Source organism: Megalobrama amblycephala, linkage group LG12, assembly GCF_018812025.1.
Source record: "Megalobrama amblycephala isolate DHTTF-2021 linkage group LG12, ASM1881202v1, whole genome shotgun sequence".
NCBI lineage: Eukaryota > Metazoa > Chordata > Actinopteri > Cypriniformes > Xenocyprididae > Megalobrama > Megalobrama amblycephala.
Window position 1 is genome coordinate 4,239,192 of NC_063055.1, and position 16,396 is coordinate 4,255,587.

The following is a 16,396-nucleotide window of genomic DNA, read 5'->3' on the forward strand; positions in this document are numbered from 1 at the left end:
GTCTTGCTTCACAAATACAGTTCAGTGTAAAAGTATTTGACTTATCACAGTGTCTTTTGTCCGTGCTTTATATTGCCGTTCAATAAATCCGTTCGTATATACAGAATCACATTTCTTTCTTTCATCATTTTTAAAGGGATAAGTTCACCCAAAAGGGTATCCTGATACATATGACTTTCTTTCTTCAGATAAACACAAGCGAAAATTGTTAGGAAAATAATCCATCTCTGTGATTCCATATAATGCCATTGAATGGCTGCTGCTCGGTTGACGCTTGAGGGCATTCTTCATGGTAATCCATACGACCCCAGTGGATCAATCAGTGTCTTCTGAAGACAAATGATAGGTGTGTGTAAGAAAAATACTAATATTTTAAACACATTTAACTATAAACCAGGGGTGTCAAACATACGGCCCGCTTCAACCGGCCATAAATCGGAATGGTGTGAAGTTTTTATTTTGATCTCTATTCCACACTTGCACACAAACCGTTTTGCAGTAATCTCCCAAAATGTAATTTGTGTGGGAATATTACAAAGTCTGTAAACAAGATGTTAAACTCAAACTTTCTGGGGAAATGTTTTTAGATCAAAACTGAAAGAGTTGTCGGAATAAGCTTAGTCGTGGTGACATTGAAGTTGAGTGACCGTGGTACTGTTTATAGCCTACCTTTAACTTTTTACTTCTGGCGACTGTATTTTACAGAGCCCCGGACATGACATGCAGGAAAAAAATAGTAGGCTAATTCATGCACAAGATTTACCAATTCGTTCCCTCAATTTACTATTTCGTTCCGCACAAAATAACAACAAAATAGTTAATTGTGTGCACGATTTAGTAAATTGTGTGCACGTTTTAATTTCTTTTCTTGCATGTCATGTGCGGGCCTCCTTAGTATTTAGGCTTCAAACTTCATAAAAGTTGTGTTTATATACAAAGTTCTGGCATGAAACTCTAGATGGCGCAGGCTAATAGGTCCTTTAACACACCTGCTAATTATCACATCAATATCTATAGGTCACAGATGATTTGTTCCTGCTGTTTTAGTAGCCAATGAGCTGCATGCTTAATCTTTAAATACATGAGTTAGCATTGCTTTGTAGCGCAGCGTGCTTCAGAAACCCTCCACCTTCCCCTGCTCCACCTGTATAGATCTGCTATGGTTATTCATGTACGCTATATTGTACAGCAGCAGCATGTCTTACTTGCTCACAGCAGCAGGTCGTGTATGTATTGGCAGTAGCAAGTCCCGTACTTGCTCTGCAGCAGCAGCAGCAGCAATAATCAACAGCAGCAGCAGCAATTAAGCAGCAGCAGCGTAGCAGATCTATTCCACCAAGACCAAAAATATCTACATTGTCATATCCATTACCATACCAAACACTCCGAGAGTTGTCATGACAGAACTGTGATAATTATCTTGATGGACAAAACGTGTAAGTATCATAAACTTTTGTTGATCACAGTGCTTATTTTTTGCCATAATCCAAAAACCTATGGGAAAATCATATTGAGATTTTATCAAGGGAACCAGTGTTTTGCTAACTGTCGGTTGGCCTACAAAGTGACGTCATATCTGCACCACTTTATTGGGGTAGGGGTTTATATGAATGTATCTATGAAAGGGAACTGTCTTCAGAATAGTTTCAATGGCATTTTCTTGTCCTCTTACCTCCATATAAAGTAGTGTTTATAAGTGCAACTCTGCTTTGTTTACAGCAGTAACCATGGAAATGCTATATTGCTGCTGTTTCATAAGCGCCACCTACTGACAGAGAGTGAATTTGCATTTTCATTCAGTCCGTCTGCTGTTTTTGTTTTGTGCATGTGTCTTCTAGCATAATTCTAGCATAAAGTCAGAAATTATGTTAAATGAAATTATGAAATAATTTGTGGCAGATTTGTTACTTGTTCAGAAGACATTTACTGGTGAAAATTCTTATTTTGGTCTTATTTTGAAGTACATTATCCACCGGTGCAGTGACTGACAGCCACACATTCTCCTCAAAACATTAGATTCATCCACGCTGAGGAGTCGTGCCGATGCACAACCCACATAAAGATGATAATTCCACAAATAACTGCCATTGCAGGTTTCGAACAGAGATGGCGACAAAGAGGCAAAACTTACGGACTGCAGCTTTAAACAAAGAAATAAGTTTGCAGCCAATATCGGAATCGTCCAATTTGCTTGTAAAAAATTGGAATCAGCCATGAAATATCACAATCAGGGCATCCCTAATAAAAAAAATAATATATATATGTGTATATATGTATGTATATATAATATTAAAACATTATTTAAAAAATGTAATAAAGTCTTTTCACTGTAAAAAAGCAGTTTTCACAGAGCAGTGTGTTTTTCTAGTTTTATTAATTTGTCGTTCATATGGTTAATATTAATGTAGGCTAATTGTCAGCAGAACTAAGGGTTAAAAAATGTAATATATCCCACATATTTACATTTTTCCCATCCGGCCCTCAACCTAAAATGAGTTTGACAGTCCTGCAAACTATTGCTTCCGGCCAGCTTTCCAAGGTGTTTAGCTTTACATAAACGTAAGTGGGTTGTAAGGTTTGTGCAAGAAGTAACGTGGAAGCACAGAGGACTGCCTCTTCAAAATGTCACAACGTCCCTCTCATGATCTTTTGTTTGACAATAGACTGGAAGCAATGATTTATAGCTTAAAAAGTTAAAAAATATTAGTATAACATATTTTAGTAGTTTCCGTCATGATTGCTGTGGTTTTTCAAGCGTCAACCGAGCGGCAGCCATTCTATGGCATTATATGGACTCACAGAGATGGATTATTTTCCGAAAATTTTTGCTTGTGTTTATCTGAAGAAAGAAAGTTAAATGCATGGGGGAGTAAATTTTCTTTAAACTTTTCATCCAAGAATGCTAACGTTATTTGAGATTTAAAAAGAAATGGATGACTGGATTTCATGATATTTGACCATGGCAGATATTTTAGCTATTAAACTCATTTTTCCAACCTAACCTTCCAATGGCTTTTTTCTAACTAATAAGTCCACTGGCCTTTTTAACACCTTTCTTAATGACTGGTAGCTTTCCTACACTGGCTTTATGGGTGGCCGGTGATGCAGCTCAAGCAACATCTTTATTAGTACAATAAGGTTAATTAGTGTGCGATGCCATTGAGCAAATTCCATTTTCTGTTGTAACCTTGGAGAATTTTTCATGCAGTTCACAAAATGGACGTGTCACGCTGATGGCTGAATACCACAGCTGAATTAGTCAGTGCAAAGGTATAATCATAAATCTGATTCGTAATTACTAGAGATGTTCGTAATAAAAAAAGTTCTGTCTGTCAGGAAAATTGTGTGATCATTAGTGGGCGTCTTTTCAATTTTCCATTTTTGTTCTGCAGACAGGCGTGACATGCAATTCGGACACACTATTTTTTTTTTTCATCATTTCCAGATAAACAGTCTGCACGATACAAAAATATGACTGTTTGGTTTGAATAAACTAGAAGCCTTATTTGCACCTGAGATTATTTTTTGCAGTGTAGATTCTTTTATCCGGCTGAATAAAGGCAGATGCAGTGATCAGGCTGTGTAATGCTTGAAGAAGCATAAATGCAATTGAGGTTTTATCTATTCAAATACAGATATCACTCTGGGAAGCAGACAGATTTGTATGAATATGGCAGCTTCATTATACCTGACAGTTCAGGCAGGTTTGCAGTGAATAATCTGCACCTTTATCATTTTCATATTCTGTCTTGTAACTTCAAAACAAATGTTTCAAATGGCATACAATATTTTCTTGTTTTGATTCAACAGTTTGACTGTAAAGTGTTACAGCTAACAAGATATTTTTAGTTGGTATGAGTCAACTCAAAACACTCTCATTTTTCATTCTGTAGATGCTCACTTACAGATTAGGTTTCTGAAATTCTAATATATACAAATATATACTAAGAACTAAACGTCCAATTAGGGTTTAGTGTTATTCGATAGAACAAACTTGTTAAGGTTAATATGAAGGTCCAGACTTGATTTTATCCATTAGGATCTGATTGGATCATGCATTTATTTTTTGTGTTATTTTATGTTATTATTTTTCAATTTATTATTTTATTTTTTTATCAGCTTGATTTTCTTTATCAGCAGTTTATATATATATATATATATATATATATATATATATATATATATATATATATATATATATATATATGTGTATAATATGTTTTTTAGTGGGCTGAAAATCTATGTAACTTTTACAAAAAAAGTTGTAGTTTTTTTAGTATAATCAATTAAGTAAACCTGCCAGTACTTGATAGGTGCAAAGGACAATTGTCAAAGTCCAATATAAACTAGAAAAAAGAAATCCCACACACTATCCCAACTTGCATAAGTAATCAAATTTTCGGTCCCATGACCTTCATCATTTACTGTACCACTATGTATATGCCTGATGAAGGACATGGGAATGAAACATTGCTATATAAAGTTTGATTACTTTTAAGTTGGTATAGTAGAGCTGCAAGATTCTGGATTAAATGAGAATCATATTTTTTATTTTTTATTTTATTTATTTTTTTATAGAGGTCACAATTCTGAATAGACGACTAGAGGTTCTGACAAAATGTTAATTGCTGCAGTCTATTAAAAATAATTAATTAATTTGATTTTTTTTTTTTTTTTTAATTGATTTGAATGAATGATTCAATGACTCGTTCATAAAGACATCACTTATTTCATAATCTCGAGTAGGCAGACCTTCAGACTGATGGCAGCTTTCATTGGTCAAGGACCACCCAAGGGACGTTTGACTGACATGTAACGCAACCAATCACAGTTTGTTTTATCCTGTGTCATGTTTAGGGGCGTGAAAACGTAAAGTCTATGTCCCTACAGTAACAGATCGGCGTGCATCTAATAAATTATTCATTCAAGAACGTTGAACAAGTTTACTGCAATAATAGAGCAACAAACTTCACATACTTTTAAAAATCCAGCGTTTAGTTGATCCTGGAAAACTCTCGTTGTCACAGTTGTAAACACAACGGCTTTCTTCTTCCACGAGGGGGTTTGGCATCATGGCATTTGTTTCTTAGGTGGACCGTTAAAGAATGCGACACACACGTTTCCTGGATATCCTGTAGAATTCAACCAATCAGATGATGACTTCGAAAAAAGTGATTCCAGTTAAGTGTGCCTTATGCATCAGACGTTCAGCCAACGGTCCGTGGGCATGATGTCTGAGGCTGAGACTACTTGTTTCACAACTGGATGAATTAGCGTTTTTTAACAAATCTTTTGAATGAATGATTCAATGACAAAAACGGTCACTTGTCGCCACCTGCTGGTGTAACAATGTCACTGATACAGTCTTTATTTGAAGTTTTAAGTTACTTTCGAAATGTGATTTACTCTATTTTGATTGCTGCCATAGACATCAGTGTTTATATTTGAACTATAAACTTTTATCCCAGTGATCATTTGAAATACTGTAAAAATAATGATACTGTGTTTGAAAAGAACGTTTGTGAAAATGTATACATGACAAAGGCTCTGTCTGGCTCAGCGGCAGTGCCAACGCAGATCTGAATGTTCACTGTGATCAGACTTGTCAAAGGTTTAATACACAGAGCCGAGTCGCAGTCATTTAGAAATAAGATCAAAATCTTTTAACGATTAATCATGCAGCTCTAGTGTTCTTTTTAGTATAAAACTAAGTTTATTTATTGTGGTTATTTAGTTGAATTTATATCTCAGTGCTGTAAATTATCTTTCTTGTTTTCCTCAAATACCTCTTATTGTGCATACCACCCACGAAGAAGTGGATTTGTTTTCCATGCATCACCACAGTGTGTCCAGAGCTCATCATCACAACAGAGAACGGTCTTCTGTGAGTCTGAAAGCACAAACAACAGACGTACACCACAAACAGTCTATTCCACAGAGGCCTAAACCTGCTGTCACCTTATTGTCCTTGATCATCTGTATCCTCAATAGCGACGGACAGATTCCCTCACCATCCAGCCTGTTGCTGAGTAGCGGATTTGGCATGATTGGTGCTTCGCAGCTGTATTTTCTGGAGCCAAATGCAGCATATTACAGATATGAGCTCAAGTGTCCATTATCTCTAATTAGATGGCCCGTACGGGGCAGATACAGACAGCCACTTTGGAAATTATGGTGTTGACCCTGACGCAGAATGACATTAGGAGGTCATATTCTCTTGAACTACTTCATAAGGTGAGTGGGATGTTTGCTAAAATGGCTTACAAACAGTTTATGTAAACCACTGAACCCTTTTTTTGTCCCAATGTTTAGCTTGCTTGCATTTAGATTATTTGCAAGTGTTTTTATAGCAAATGATTTTCAGATATATATACCTTTTATGTTACAGCTGGGCAGTTGTTTTGAATACAGACCTCTTGCTCTCTTTTGCAAGCTGATGTCACGATGGATAAAGGTCTCTGTGTTGCTTGGCAATAGTTTTCGTCCTTCCAGATAGATGCACCCTTGTTCATGCTCCACAGTGGCCAAAAAAAAAAAAAAAAAAAAAAAATTGGACATGTAACTCACACTTAAAAATGTATGAATGTAATTTACAGTGGGTAATAAAATATCAAAGCAAGTAGCATCTGCGTAATAATTTGATCACATTTCATTACATTAACTATGGATGTGATCCACTATGTTTGGTATTTATTCTGAATGTTATCTCATTTGATATCTAACAAACTTGTTTTTTTGTGATATCTTTTTATTTTCATAATTTATCACATTTTTTTTTTCTTTTGTCAAATCAACAATGTGTTTCAGATAACATAATATTTTGAGTTTCTGTTCATTAAACGAATCGCCTGTATTGTATCAACTCGATTTTTTTATTTCAATGAACTCAAAATTTTAAGGCAACCAGGTAACTTACTTTTTGAAGTTAAACCAACAATTATTATTTATTTATTTATTTGTTTTTTTATTATTATTATTATTTGTTATCTAATGCAATAGAATTCATGCATTTTTTTCAGTGTGATTTCTGGCCAAAATATAGTGTTTAAACCTTATTTGAGAACCAATTTATGAGGGGAAAATCAGGTATACATGATATCCAAAAATAAATCTAAAGTGTGTATATATATATATATATGTATATATATATATATATATATATATATATATATATATATATATATATATATATATATATATATATATTATACAGACTACCTTTAAGTAGCCTATAATTAATGGTGTATGCAATCTAATATTAATTAATGCATTTAAAAGAAGCACCACAGAATAAATGCTAAGGACCTTTAAACCTTACATTTACGCCTCTAAGACAATGAATCATGTGTAGCCCTATAAATGCAATTACCGCATGTTAATATTTTATGCCGTCATTTCAAAGACGCGCTCAAGAATACTTAGCCTCATTGTTAACGGGCAAATGCTCTAAACGGGCGACGCATGTCTCCTTTTCCCACCAGAAGAGGGCAATCCGATGCATAGCACTTGCAAAAGAAGGTTAAGCAATGACTGCACCAGTGCTGAGTGCAATCACACTCACACACTCCTCTTAAAAACCTTCTTCTGTTTTTGACAGATGTTCGGATAAAGAATAACGCCCTAAATGTGGCTTATACAGCACCATCTCTGAGCTCCCGTAAGATCAGCAGATATCAGGAATACATCACTCATCCTGCGCACAGCTTTCCATTTTTTTTTCTTTTTACAGGACATAAGAAAGATGTTTGCATTCCTCGCTTGGCTTTCTTCCTAGCTGCGCACCTTGCCGAACATCCAATGGTGCGCTTTTGCGCAAATCTTTCCAAACTTTCCAACCAAGTGGAGGATATTTTAATGTGAAGGATATAGCTGATACGCACACATACGCGCTGGAAATGTTCTTTTCGGACGTTCTCATATAAGTAAACCTCAATGTTTGTCTCTTACGCTGGGAAGAGCTCTTAGGATTTCTCCGTTGTTCACTTGGACATGTTGCGCAGCGGCGCGACTGCGGAATTGAAATAACGCTGCTGTCGCTGGAGTTTCCGAACCTCGCCAACATCTCGGGCACCGCAGCTTTGGGCAGGTGCTCCTTTCTGAGTGTGTTTGAAGACGGTGCCATGCGGAGTCTGGAATCGCACATCGAAGGGCTGTAAAACCTGCTGAAAACGCGACATTTACGCAGAGATGGGTATGTTTCCGTTGATTTGCATGACTCTGAATAAATCCATACATTTAGTAAGGTTGGTTTTCTGTGATATGTTGGCTTTTTGGATACAGTTGGCAGTCCTGTGACGATTCGAGGTGTATCAAAAAAAAACCAAACAAAAAAAAAAACCTGCGGTGCAAATCTTAAGATCGTTTCTTAAAATAGCTTTGCAGTGGGTTTTATAAGTGCGTTGCATGTGTTTAAGGCAAATGAATGAAGCATATTTGAGAATGTCCTTGATAGCACGCAACTTTCATCATGCACACCTGTGCAGAAATCATACTGAACGGCATTTATTGCAACATATTACATTTTGCGCGGGTGTTGTGGTGGTATATGATCAACAGGCTGTCTCTCTATCTGCCCTGATTGGATTCTCTGATGCTCATAGATAGATTCTCATATATAACTCACATCTGTTGTAGAGAGTCTGTGCTGCCTCATGTGTCCTTGTGTATCAAACTGAGGAAATGCAGATATCATTTTAGGAATATAACACTCAATAATTCACTGTATGGGACCCAAATAACTACATTAATTTCATAAAGGACAGGTAAAATCTGCAGTTATACATAGAAAATGCTGTGTCAGTTCTTGCATCTTTTAAATCCTATAGACTTCGATTGATGCTTCAGAGCAAAAGCTGCTGTCATAGTGGAAAGCTGTGATTTTCTGTTTGATTTTATGCAGTCATTCATGTTGCTTGGAGCGCAGAGGTCTTATTGTAGTCTCTTAACTGTTGCTTGTTTTGCTGGCCCCCCTTTTTTTGTTGTGGTTGTTGAAATTTGAGGAAAGAAGGAATGTCATCCCATTAGACGCCTTTAAAATCATTCTGTAATTATTGGGAGCACATATGGTTGTCCCCATCATAAATAATCATAATCAGATCATAAATAATACCCCGCCCCCTTCCTTTTCCAGTCATCACCCGGTATACTGTATGGAAGAGTCATTCATTCAAGCATTCAAGTATGACTTAATGAAATGATGCTAAAAGCAAACAAGGAAGTGTGTAAGAGTGAATAGATTGGACAAATGTGATGCTTGTATTCAGAATATGAGTATTGTCATCATAATGGCTTGATGTCGTAATGTCTTTATGGCTGTTTACTGAGCAGATGATGTAGGTGGATGTTCACTCCTGTGCCTCACAGGTGTGCTGTTCGCTCAACTCGGTCAGCTCAGCCTCAGTCTGGTGACATTTCTTATACTGACTAGATTGATGATAAAACACATTCAGCAGAAATGTTTGGGCGAGCCTCACAATGAAAGGATTAGTTCTTATAGTGCATTATAATCCACACGACACAGGTTACTGTTAACGGATGAATCCATATTTCATTTTAAGAATGGCGCAGCATGTTTTTGCCTCTTCCACTCTCCCCCTGAATGCAGGGCTCAGGACACCCCAAACATGGGTCTTAAAGCAACATACTCCCAGACCATTACAATATGTCACCCAAAAAAACAAAAAAAAAAGACAAATGGTAAGAAGAGAGATATATTGCATAAAGAAAATGAAGCATATTTTTAAGGCTATAAAAATTAATTGCATCATAACAATTAAGCACCCCCATGCAATTCTCATTACCTTAATGCAATACAGTAATGAAAATCATCCTGTGTGGACACAAAATAATAATAAAAAAAAAAAAAAATCAAATCAATCCAACAATTATAATTGCAAATGTACATGTCTAAATATATACTTTTTGTTACAGTAATGCATTATTTTTTGTATTACAGCAAGCTACTGATGGTGCTTAAAGGGCTAGTTCACCCAAAAAATGAAATGTGCTGTTAATTTACTTACCCTCAGGCCATCCGAGATGTAGGTGACTTTTTTTCTTCTTCAGTAGAACAGTAAAGAAGATTTTTAGTTGAAACCTTGGTCCTCTGCGATTCATATAATGGAAGGCAATGGGTGCAGTCACTTTGAGATTCAAAAAAACATATGCAGACAAACCAAAATGGTACATTGAGGTCTTAAGAAGTGAAACGATCAAGAAACTGAACAGTATTTACAACATTTTTACCTGTAATCCACAGCCTCGGCAAACAGTCAAAGATCATTAATTATTAAATTATTTCTTCTGTAAAGCAGTTCTGCAGAAAACAGTGATGTCGTCCAGGGCTGTGTTTCCCAAAAGCATTGTAAGCCTAAATTGATTGTATAGAGACCATTGGTGGTAATTGTTCTACAATCAACTTAGGCTTACAATGCTTTTGGGAGACGCAGCCCAGCTCAGTTCAGTTCTCATCCTTTTCTAATAATATTGAGGAAAGTTTAAATGAAAAAACTATGCAATGAAAAAAATAATTTCTTTCTTTATTATGTTGGCTTGAGAAAGCCAACATATTGCAATGCTATTTAAACTTAAGATTATTATTATATTCATTCTGAGACTAAATTTTCTGACTGCATCTCCTCCTAGAGTTTTAATGCAACAAGCTTTAAGATACAAACTCGCCACAGACCTTGAGCCTGTTCTAGCCTGTTGCTATCTTTTTTCTAACTGATTAGACCTACATTTTTCGTATAAATAATAATCAAAATCCATACATTTCCCATAGACTTACATTGACAGAGCAAAAATGCCCCCTCTAGAGGAGCAGTACTGTTCAGAGGTAGAAATCCTCTCATTTATTTCATTTTCAATTCATTGAAAAAGACAAATAAATGCATACTCCGTAAGCGCTACACAAGTTATTTTTTATATACCATCTGGATTATCATTATTGATCATCTGAATGCATGTTTCACACAGTTCATTGTGCAGGTAAGATAATCGCTGCACTGATTCACTTTATCTCTGTAGCACACATACAGACAGTAGCTTGACCTCAAGAGCAGATCGCAGGCACACGGACAGACACTAGCCCAGAAGCCAGATCACTTTCGCTTCCGTCCTCACGAAAGTTTGTCGTTTGTTTTATTTTCATTCAAATGCATTTATTTATTGTGGTGGGACAGCTCCAAAACACTGAACAGATATATGCTTTGGCTCTTTTGCCTCAGGCTGCCCATTCAAGCTTCCTCAAGCCAACATCAAAGTTTGTTTACAAATTTTAGCTTTTTAGCCATTTTTTAATTTTATTATTATAAAGAATAATCATAAATGTGTGATATTCACCTGTTAAATCTATGCAACTGTGTTTGTAGTCTATTTGTTTTGTTTTTATGGCAGTATCTGCACTGCGAATGCAGTGTGTGCAAGGGAAACGAATGCCATAATATATACCAGAATTTAACTGTCATGTCAGTAACATGTTATGTTGCAGTATTTGTCACTCTGTTATGCTACCATTGTCCCACGCTGGCACGATTAAACAAGCTGTAAAGAAATTCATAATAGCCCAGAATGAAGCACAACTACTTACTGTCATATTCCTGTTAAGTACCTCAGTGCGATATTACAGCGCTACATAAAGGACACGAAGTTAATTCCTCAATCCCCCTCCTCTCGTTCTCTCTATACCTGTCTCGTGTCCACGGAAAGACATCTGGACACATCAAGTGTCCCTTATTAAATGCCTAAGAGCTTTCCCAGGTAATAGAGTGGAGAGGGTGTCAAAACAGATAACTGAGGAGAGGGAGACGGAAACATGTCAGCAAATGAGAAATGGATGCGGGAAGTGGCCGTATCTGTTTCTTGGTTTTGATTGCCTAAAATGTGAAGACAGTTTCTCTGTTATGACCTGTGCTGTCAGGGGAAATTAAAATGTGGGTAATGGAAATATCATTAAGTTTGATATGAGGAATAATAGTAAAAAACTTTAGATGTGAAATCTCTTTTGTCACTGTTGCGTGTGGGCCCCTATTTGAATGTGATGGGATTAATTCAGAGCTGTTCAGTTTTGTGTCAGATTATCTTTGTGTGAGATTAGCACTGCTGTTTTGGGATTATGCTTCTCCTGATCAGACAGAAACAAATCACAGATGGGATTAGCGCTGAAAAGTTGGCCACCGTTACAGTGATATTTTCTGCAGGGCTCTGGTGATGCCGTACGTACTTTAGGTTATGCTTGTAGTTTATTGTATGCAGTGTAGAAATTGCATGAGAAAGTACACACTCAAGACATAAAGATCAAATGCGTCTACCAAGAGGAAAATTGTGTTGCTCGGATGTTGCTCTTTCATAGCTCAGGATTCCTCAGTTACTGTACGTTATATAGATAATGCTATACGAGAATGGAAAATCAAAATAAGATCACTTATCTCACTTATTTCTCTTAGACAGCAATGACTTGAGTTGGAAAGCACATGTAGATTTTTGATGACATCTAATGATGATCTCAGATGATTCTCCTGAGATGAAGATCTCTCATCTGTTTCCTACAGAGTTTCAAATGAGATCTCAATGAAAGTCTACCTTCAGAATCAAATTGTCTGAGCTGTGACAAATTGTATTTTCCGTGACAAATTTTTTGACCTTGGCAGATTTGATGAGAAATGCTTGAGATTGATGTTTGATTCACTGTAAACCCGAATAAGTTGACAGATCTCAAAAAAAAAAAAAAAAAAAAAAGAGGGGGGGGGGGTAATCAGTAAAATCAGGTAAGAAATTTAAAGTTTAAGTAAGCAAAGTTAAGTAACTTTATTTTGTACTCTTACATTTTACTTTAAATATTTAAGTAAGCTAATTCATATACTTAAAATTATCATGTAATCTCAATTTAAATAGTTTTAGTAGTGGAAACTTGGCTAGATTTAACTAGCTAATTTAGTAAATGCTAACTTGCTAATTGGTAAAACAAAGCTTTTATAACATTAGCATAGCATAGCAAAATGACAATATAGAATATTTAACATAAATCTGTTCTCAAACCAAGCTCATGCTCCACAGGGCTTGACATTAACACCCGCCAAGCAGTGGCGTGAATTTGATTTATTATTTGTAGTCTTTTAAAAAGGCATCTGAAATAATAAACTAAGTGTAATGTAGTTTTGTCAAAAATGAAGATTTTTCAATACTGAAATATCTGAAATGTTCCAATACTTATTTTACTCAGAACAGATATACAATACCAGCTGCTCTTTTCTCTCTCTCTCATCTCTCTGACAGCGAGTCGACACAAACCCACCTCCCCTCACTCACTCGTTTCATTTGCTCCAGATGAATATTGTTGGTGTCACAGGGCTTGAATTTCGTTCACATTGTGCATAATTTTACTCGTTCCTGCAGATTTTGTGCTTACACCAAAAAGTGCGTGCACATAAAGCCACTTCAGTACTAAATTGAGTTGTTTTTCGCTGCTTGTTGCTCTTAAACATTCAAATACACACAAAATAATGTTAAAATGCCGGTCTTGGTGAGTATTCACATAAACACAGTCAGTTATGTTTTAAGTGAACGTAAACAGTTGAGAAAGAAAACGCATGTGTAACAGTATAATGGATCTGTGTGTCAGGTCTTAAAGTGACAGCAGCCTAATACACCTGCTGCCAAATTATGAGACAATATTAAAGATATCTTATAAGGTGGTTTTTCCCCACGGTATCGATGTCAAAATTGTGGCCAGTTAAAATGCTGAGTGGCTTGTAACTTTGGAAAACCACTAGCCACAGTGGCTGGTGAGCAAAAAAAGTTAACGTCAAGCCGTGCTTGTCACCATGATGGTAGCCCCCGAAAAAACCCAACAAACTCTTCTAAATTAGCATATCAAAACATTAAACACTACTAAATCTCCCACTTAACATTAATCTTTACATTAATTTAGCATTTACTCTCCCTTTCGAGTGTCATGGCAAAGCATGCTGGGAAATAATCATCCCAGCCCAGTTTCAGTTACATTTAAGTTTGTTTAAATTAAAAGAAATAAGTTCATATAACTCAAAACAGTGAAAGAATTCAGATTACTTAAAATGTGTCAGTTTTGTGAACTCAAAAGAAAAAGAAAGTTCTAAATACTCATAAAAGTTAATTTGATTGAACTAATTAGTTTAAGTTAAGTTTACCCTACTCAAACCAATTATTTATTTTGATTATTATTTTATGTCTTAAGATGCTTAAATAGAAAAGAAGCATGAGATTACTGAGATTCATTTTCTCAGGATAAAAGAAGCCGGAGACACTTTGTACACCATTTCATCTGTTTGCTGTGTAGGAAAAACAATTGCGATATTAAAGGGAACTCATTTAGTTTTTTTCTTTCCCATGGGTATCTAGCATCCAGTTGGTGAGATTGCTTTTACCACAGAAAAGGCTTTGCAGAAACTGCGGTTTTGAGACTTGGATGTGGACGCGTTTTAATGTTGGTGGCATGATGAATGAGTTTTAAGATCAAGGGCTGGTTTACACGCACTATTTGACTGCATCTTGGCTGCCGTTCCTTTATCGTGATGAATTGGATGCAGGAAGGTGGGGGAGGCCAAGATGCACTTATGCTATCATGCATATATGCAGCAAAAGACAAATTAAATGGAGGTTTTCAGGTTTGGTCTTTTTGTACATAAAGCGTGACTCATGAGGGTGACTCCAGCCGTTACGCTGTGAGAGTTAATTAAAACTTTGAGAATTTGCATGCAGACCCTATTGGATTGTACAGTTGCTCTTTGTGTCCTTGCGTACCTTTGCATAACTTCATGTGATCTTGCCCAAGGTGCTTTTGTGTAGCTGGTAATATTGCAGAGACTAAATTGATTTACCCGTCTCTCTTTTTCTAATTAGGCTGTTCTTGCCCTCCTAAGTGACACGTGGACAATTTTAAGGGCTAGAATGCTTTACAATAGTCTAAATAGTGTTCTGGGTGGTCTATTGGACTTTTGTCACATGTGAAAACCCACCTAGAACACCCTAGCAACCACATAGCAACATGCTAAAACATTCAGAACACCTTAGCAACTGCATAAAAATGCCCTGGCAACCACCTACAGCACACTGGTATTTTGGTGGTGAGTTTTTCAAAGACAAGCACCTCAGTTTCTTTAGAAAATGTACAAATCAAGCTAATTGTGTTAGGGCTCTTTTTTAAAAATTCATTTTTGGCATTTTTGCTTTTCTTATGATAGGACAGCAAGCAGACAGGAAGCAAAGTTGGAGGGAGAAGCAGGATGGGATCATCAGGAAAGGTCCGCGAGCTGGGACTCGAACTCGGGTTGCCCAAAGCGCAACAGCGCTATATGTCGGCGCGCTGCCCACAAGGCTACCGGCACCGACACTAGGGCTCATTTTTAATTGTTCTAGTTTATTTTTATTTTCCATACGAGCAAATATCCTTCATTGCCTCACAATGTGAAATAGAGGTAAAGCTATGTTTCTATCAAGCTCAGTACAGTATGCTATACTGTACTGTGTGCAGCACTATATTTTCATTTATTGTACAAGCAGCCGTAGTGGACTTTTACTAGGAAAACTTTTACTCTTGAGTAAATTCACTGGGAAATAGGCCTTAAGTTATATAACCATAAACCTCGGCAACTTTGCACTGTAACACATTTACTTCAGACTCTTCACAAGAAGATTAGGGACTGTGTTTTTCTCTCATTATTTCAAATGAATTCAAAGGCAATTTGCAATGCCACACAGAACTGATTGTTCTGTAGATAACAGGTTGTTCAGCCGGCCTACGCTCTGTCTTCAAGACTATTAGATTAGCCTTTTTCATTCAATTGACCTAAACAAAATGTTTCGATTAGATGTGGATCTGGAGGCTGGTAAACAGTGGCTGGATGGTTCAAATGCATTCCTGCTCACCATTGTTCATTTATACAATTACTTTTATATTTACTCAATAGTTGTAATATGATTAAAGGTTCAGATGGTACGGCTTTGTGCTGGCCACTCAAGATAAGCCAATAATTTCCTGTTTTTGCTCCAAGAACAGCAGAGAAAGGGCTGTTATCAACTTTGGCACACCCTTAGCTTGAAAAAACCTTAATTTCTGCCTAAATTGAGAATCTGATGAAGCATAAAGAGACACTGAGCCAGCCAACGAGGGAATGGAAATTTTCACTGTCCTTTATTGATCGACAAAGATGTTTTCATTTATTTAAAATATTTTACATCTTACTTTTTTTTTTTTTCTTCTTAAAATAGCAATTTTGTTTGCAGTATGAAACCCATTTTTCTTCTAGGCCTAGGGAATATAAAAGGAGAAATACTTTGCTGGTCACTGTTTTCCATGCAATTCCAGTGAATTGGGACTGAAGCTTTCAAGCTTCAAAAAGAACACAAAAGCACTATA

At 36.3% G+C, this 16,396-nt stretch overlaps 1 protein-coding gene across 2 annotated transcripts in view; it reads left to right on the forward strand.

The window, feature by feature from the left end:
* Window positions 1–7,531: 7,531 nt before the first annotated feature.
* The window catches only part of LOC125279577 (leucine-rich repeat transmembrane neuronal protein 4), a 132,936-nt gene continuing 124,071 nt past the window's right edge, over window positions 7,532–16,396 (forward strand). For both annotated transcript variants that reach the window (XM_048209423.1, XM_048209424.1), the window contains exon 1: window positions 7,532–8,191. In XM_048209423.1, the coding sequence (XP_048065380.1) occupies window positions 8,188–8,191 (4 nt within the window). In that variant the 5' untranslated portion in view covers window positions 7,532–8,187. The remainder of the gene's footprint in view (window positions 8,192–16,396) is intronic.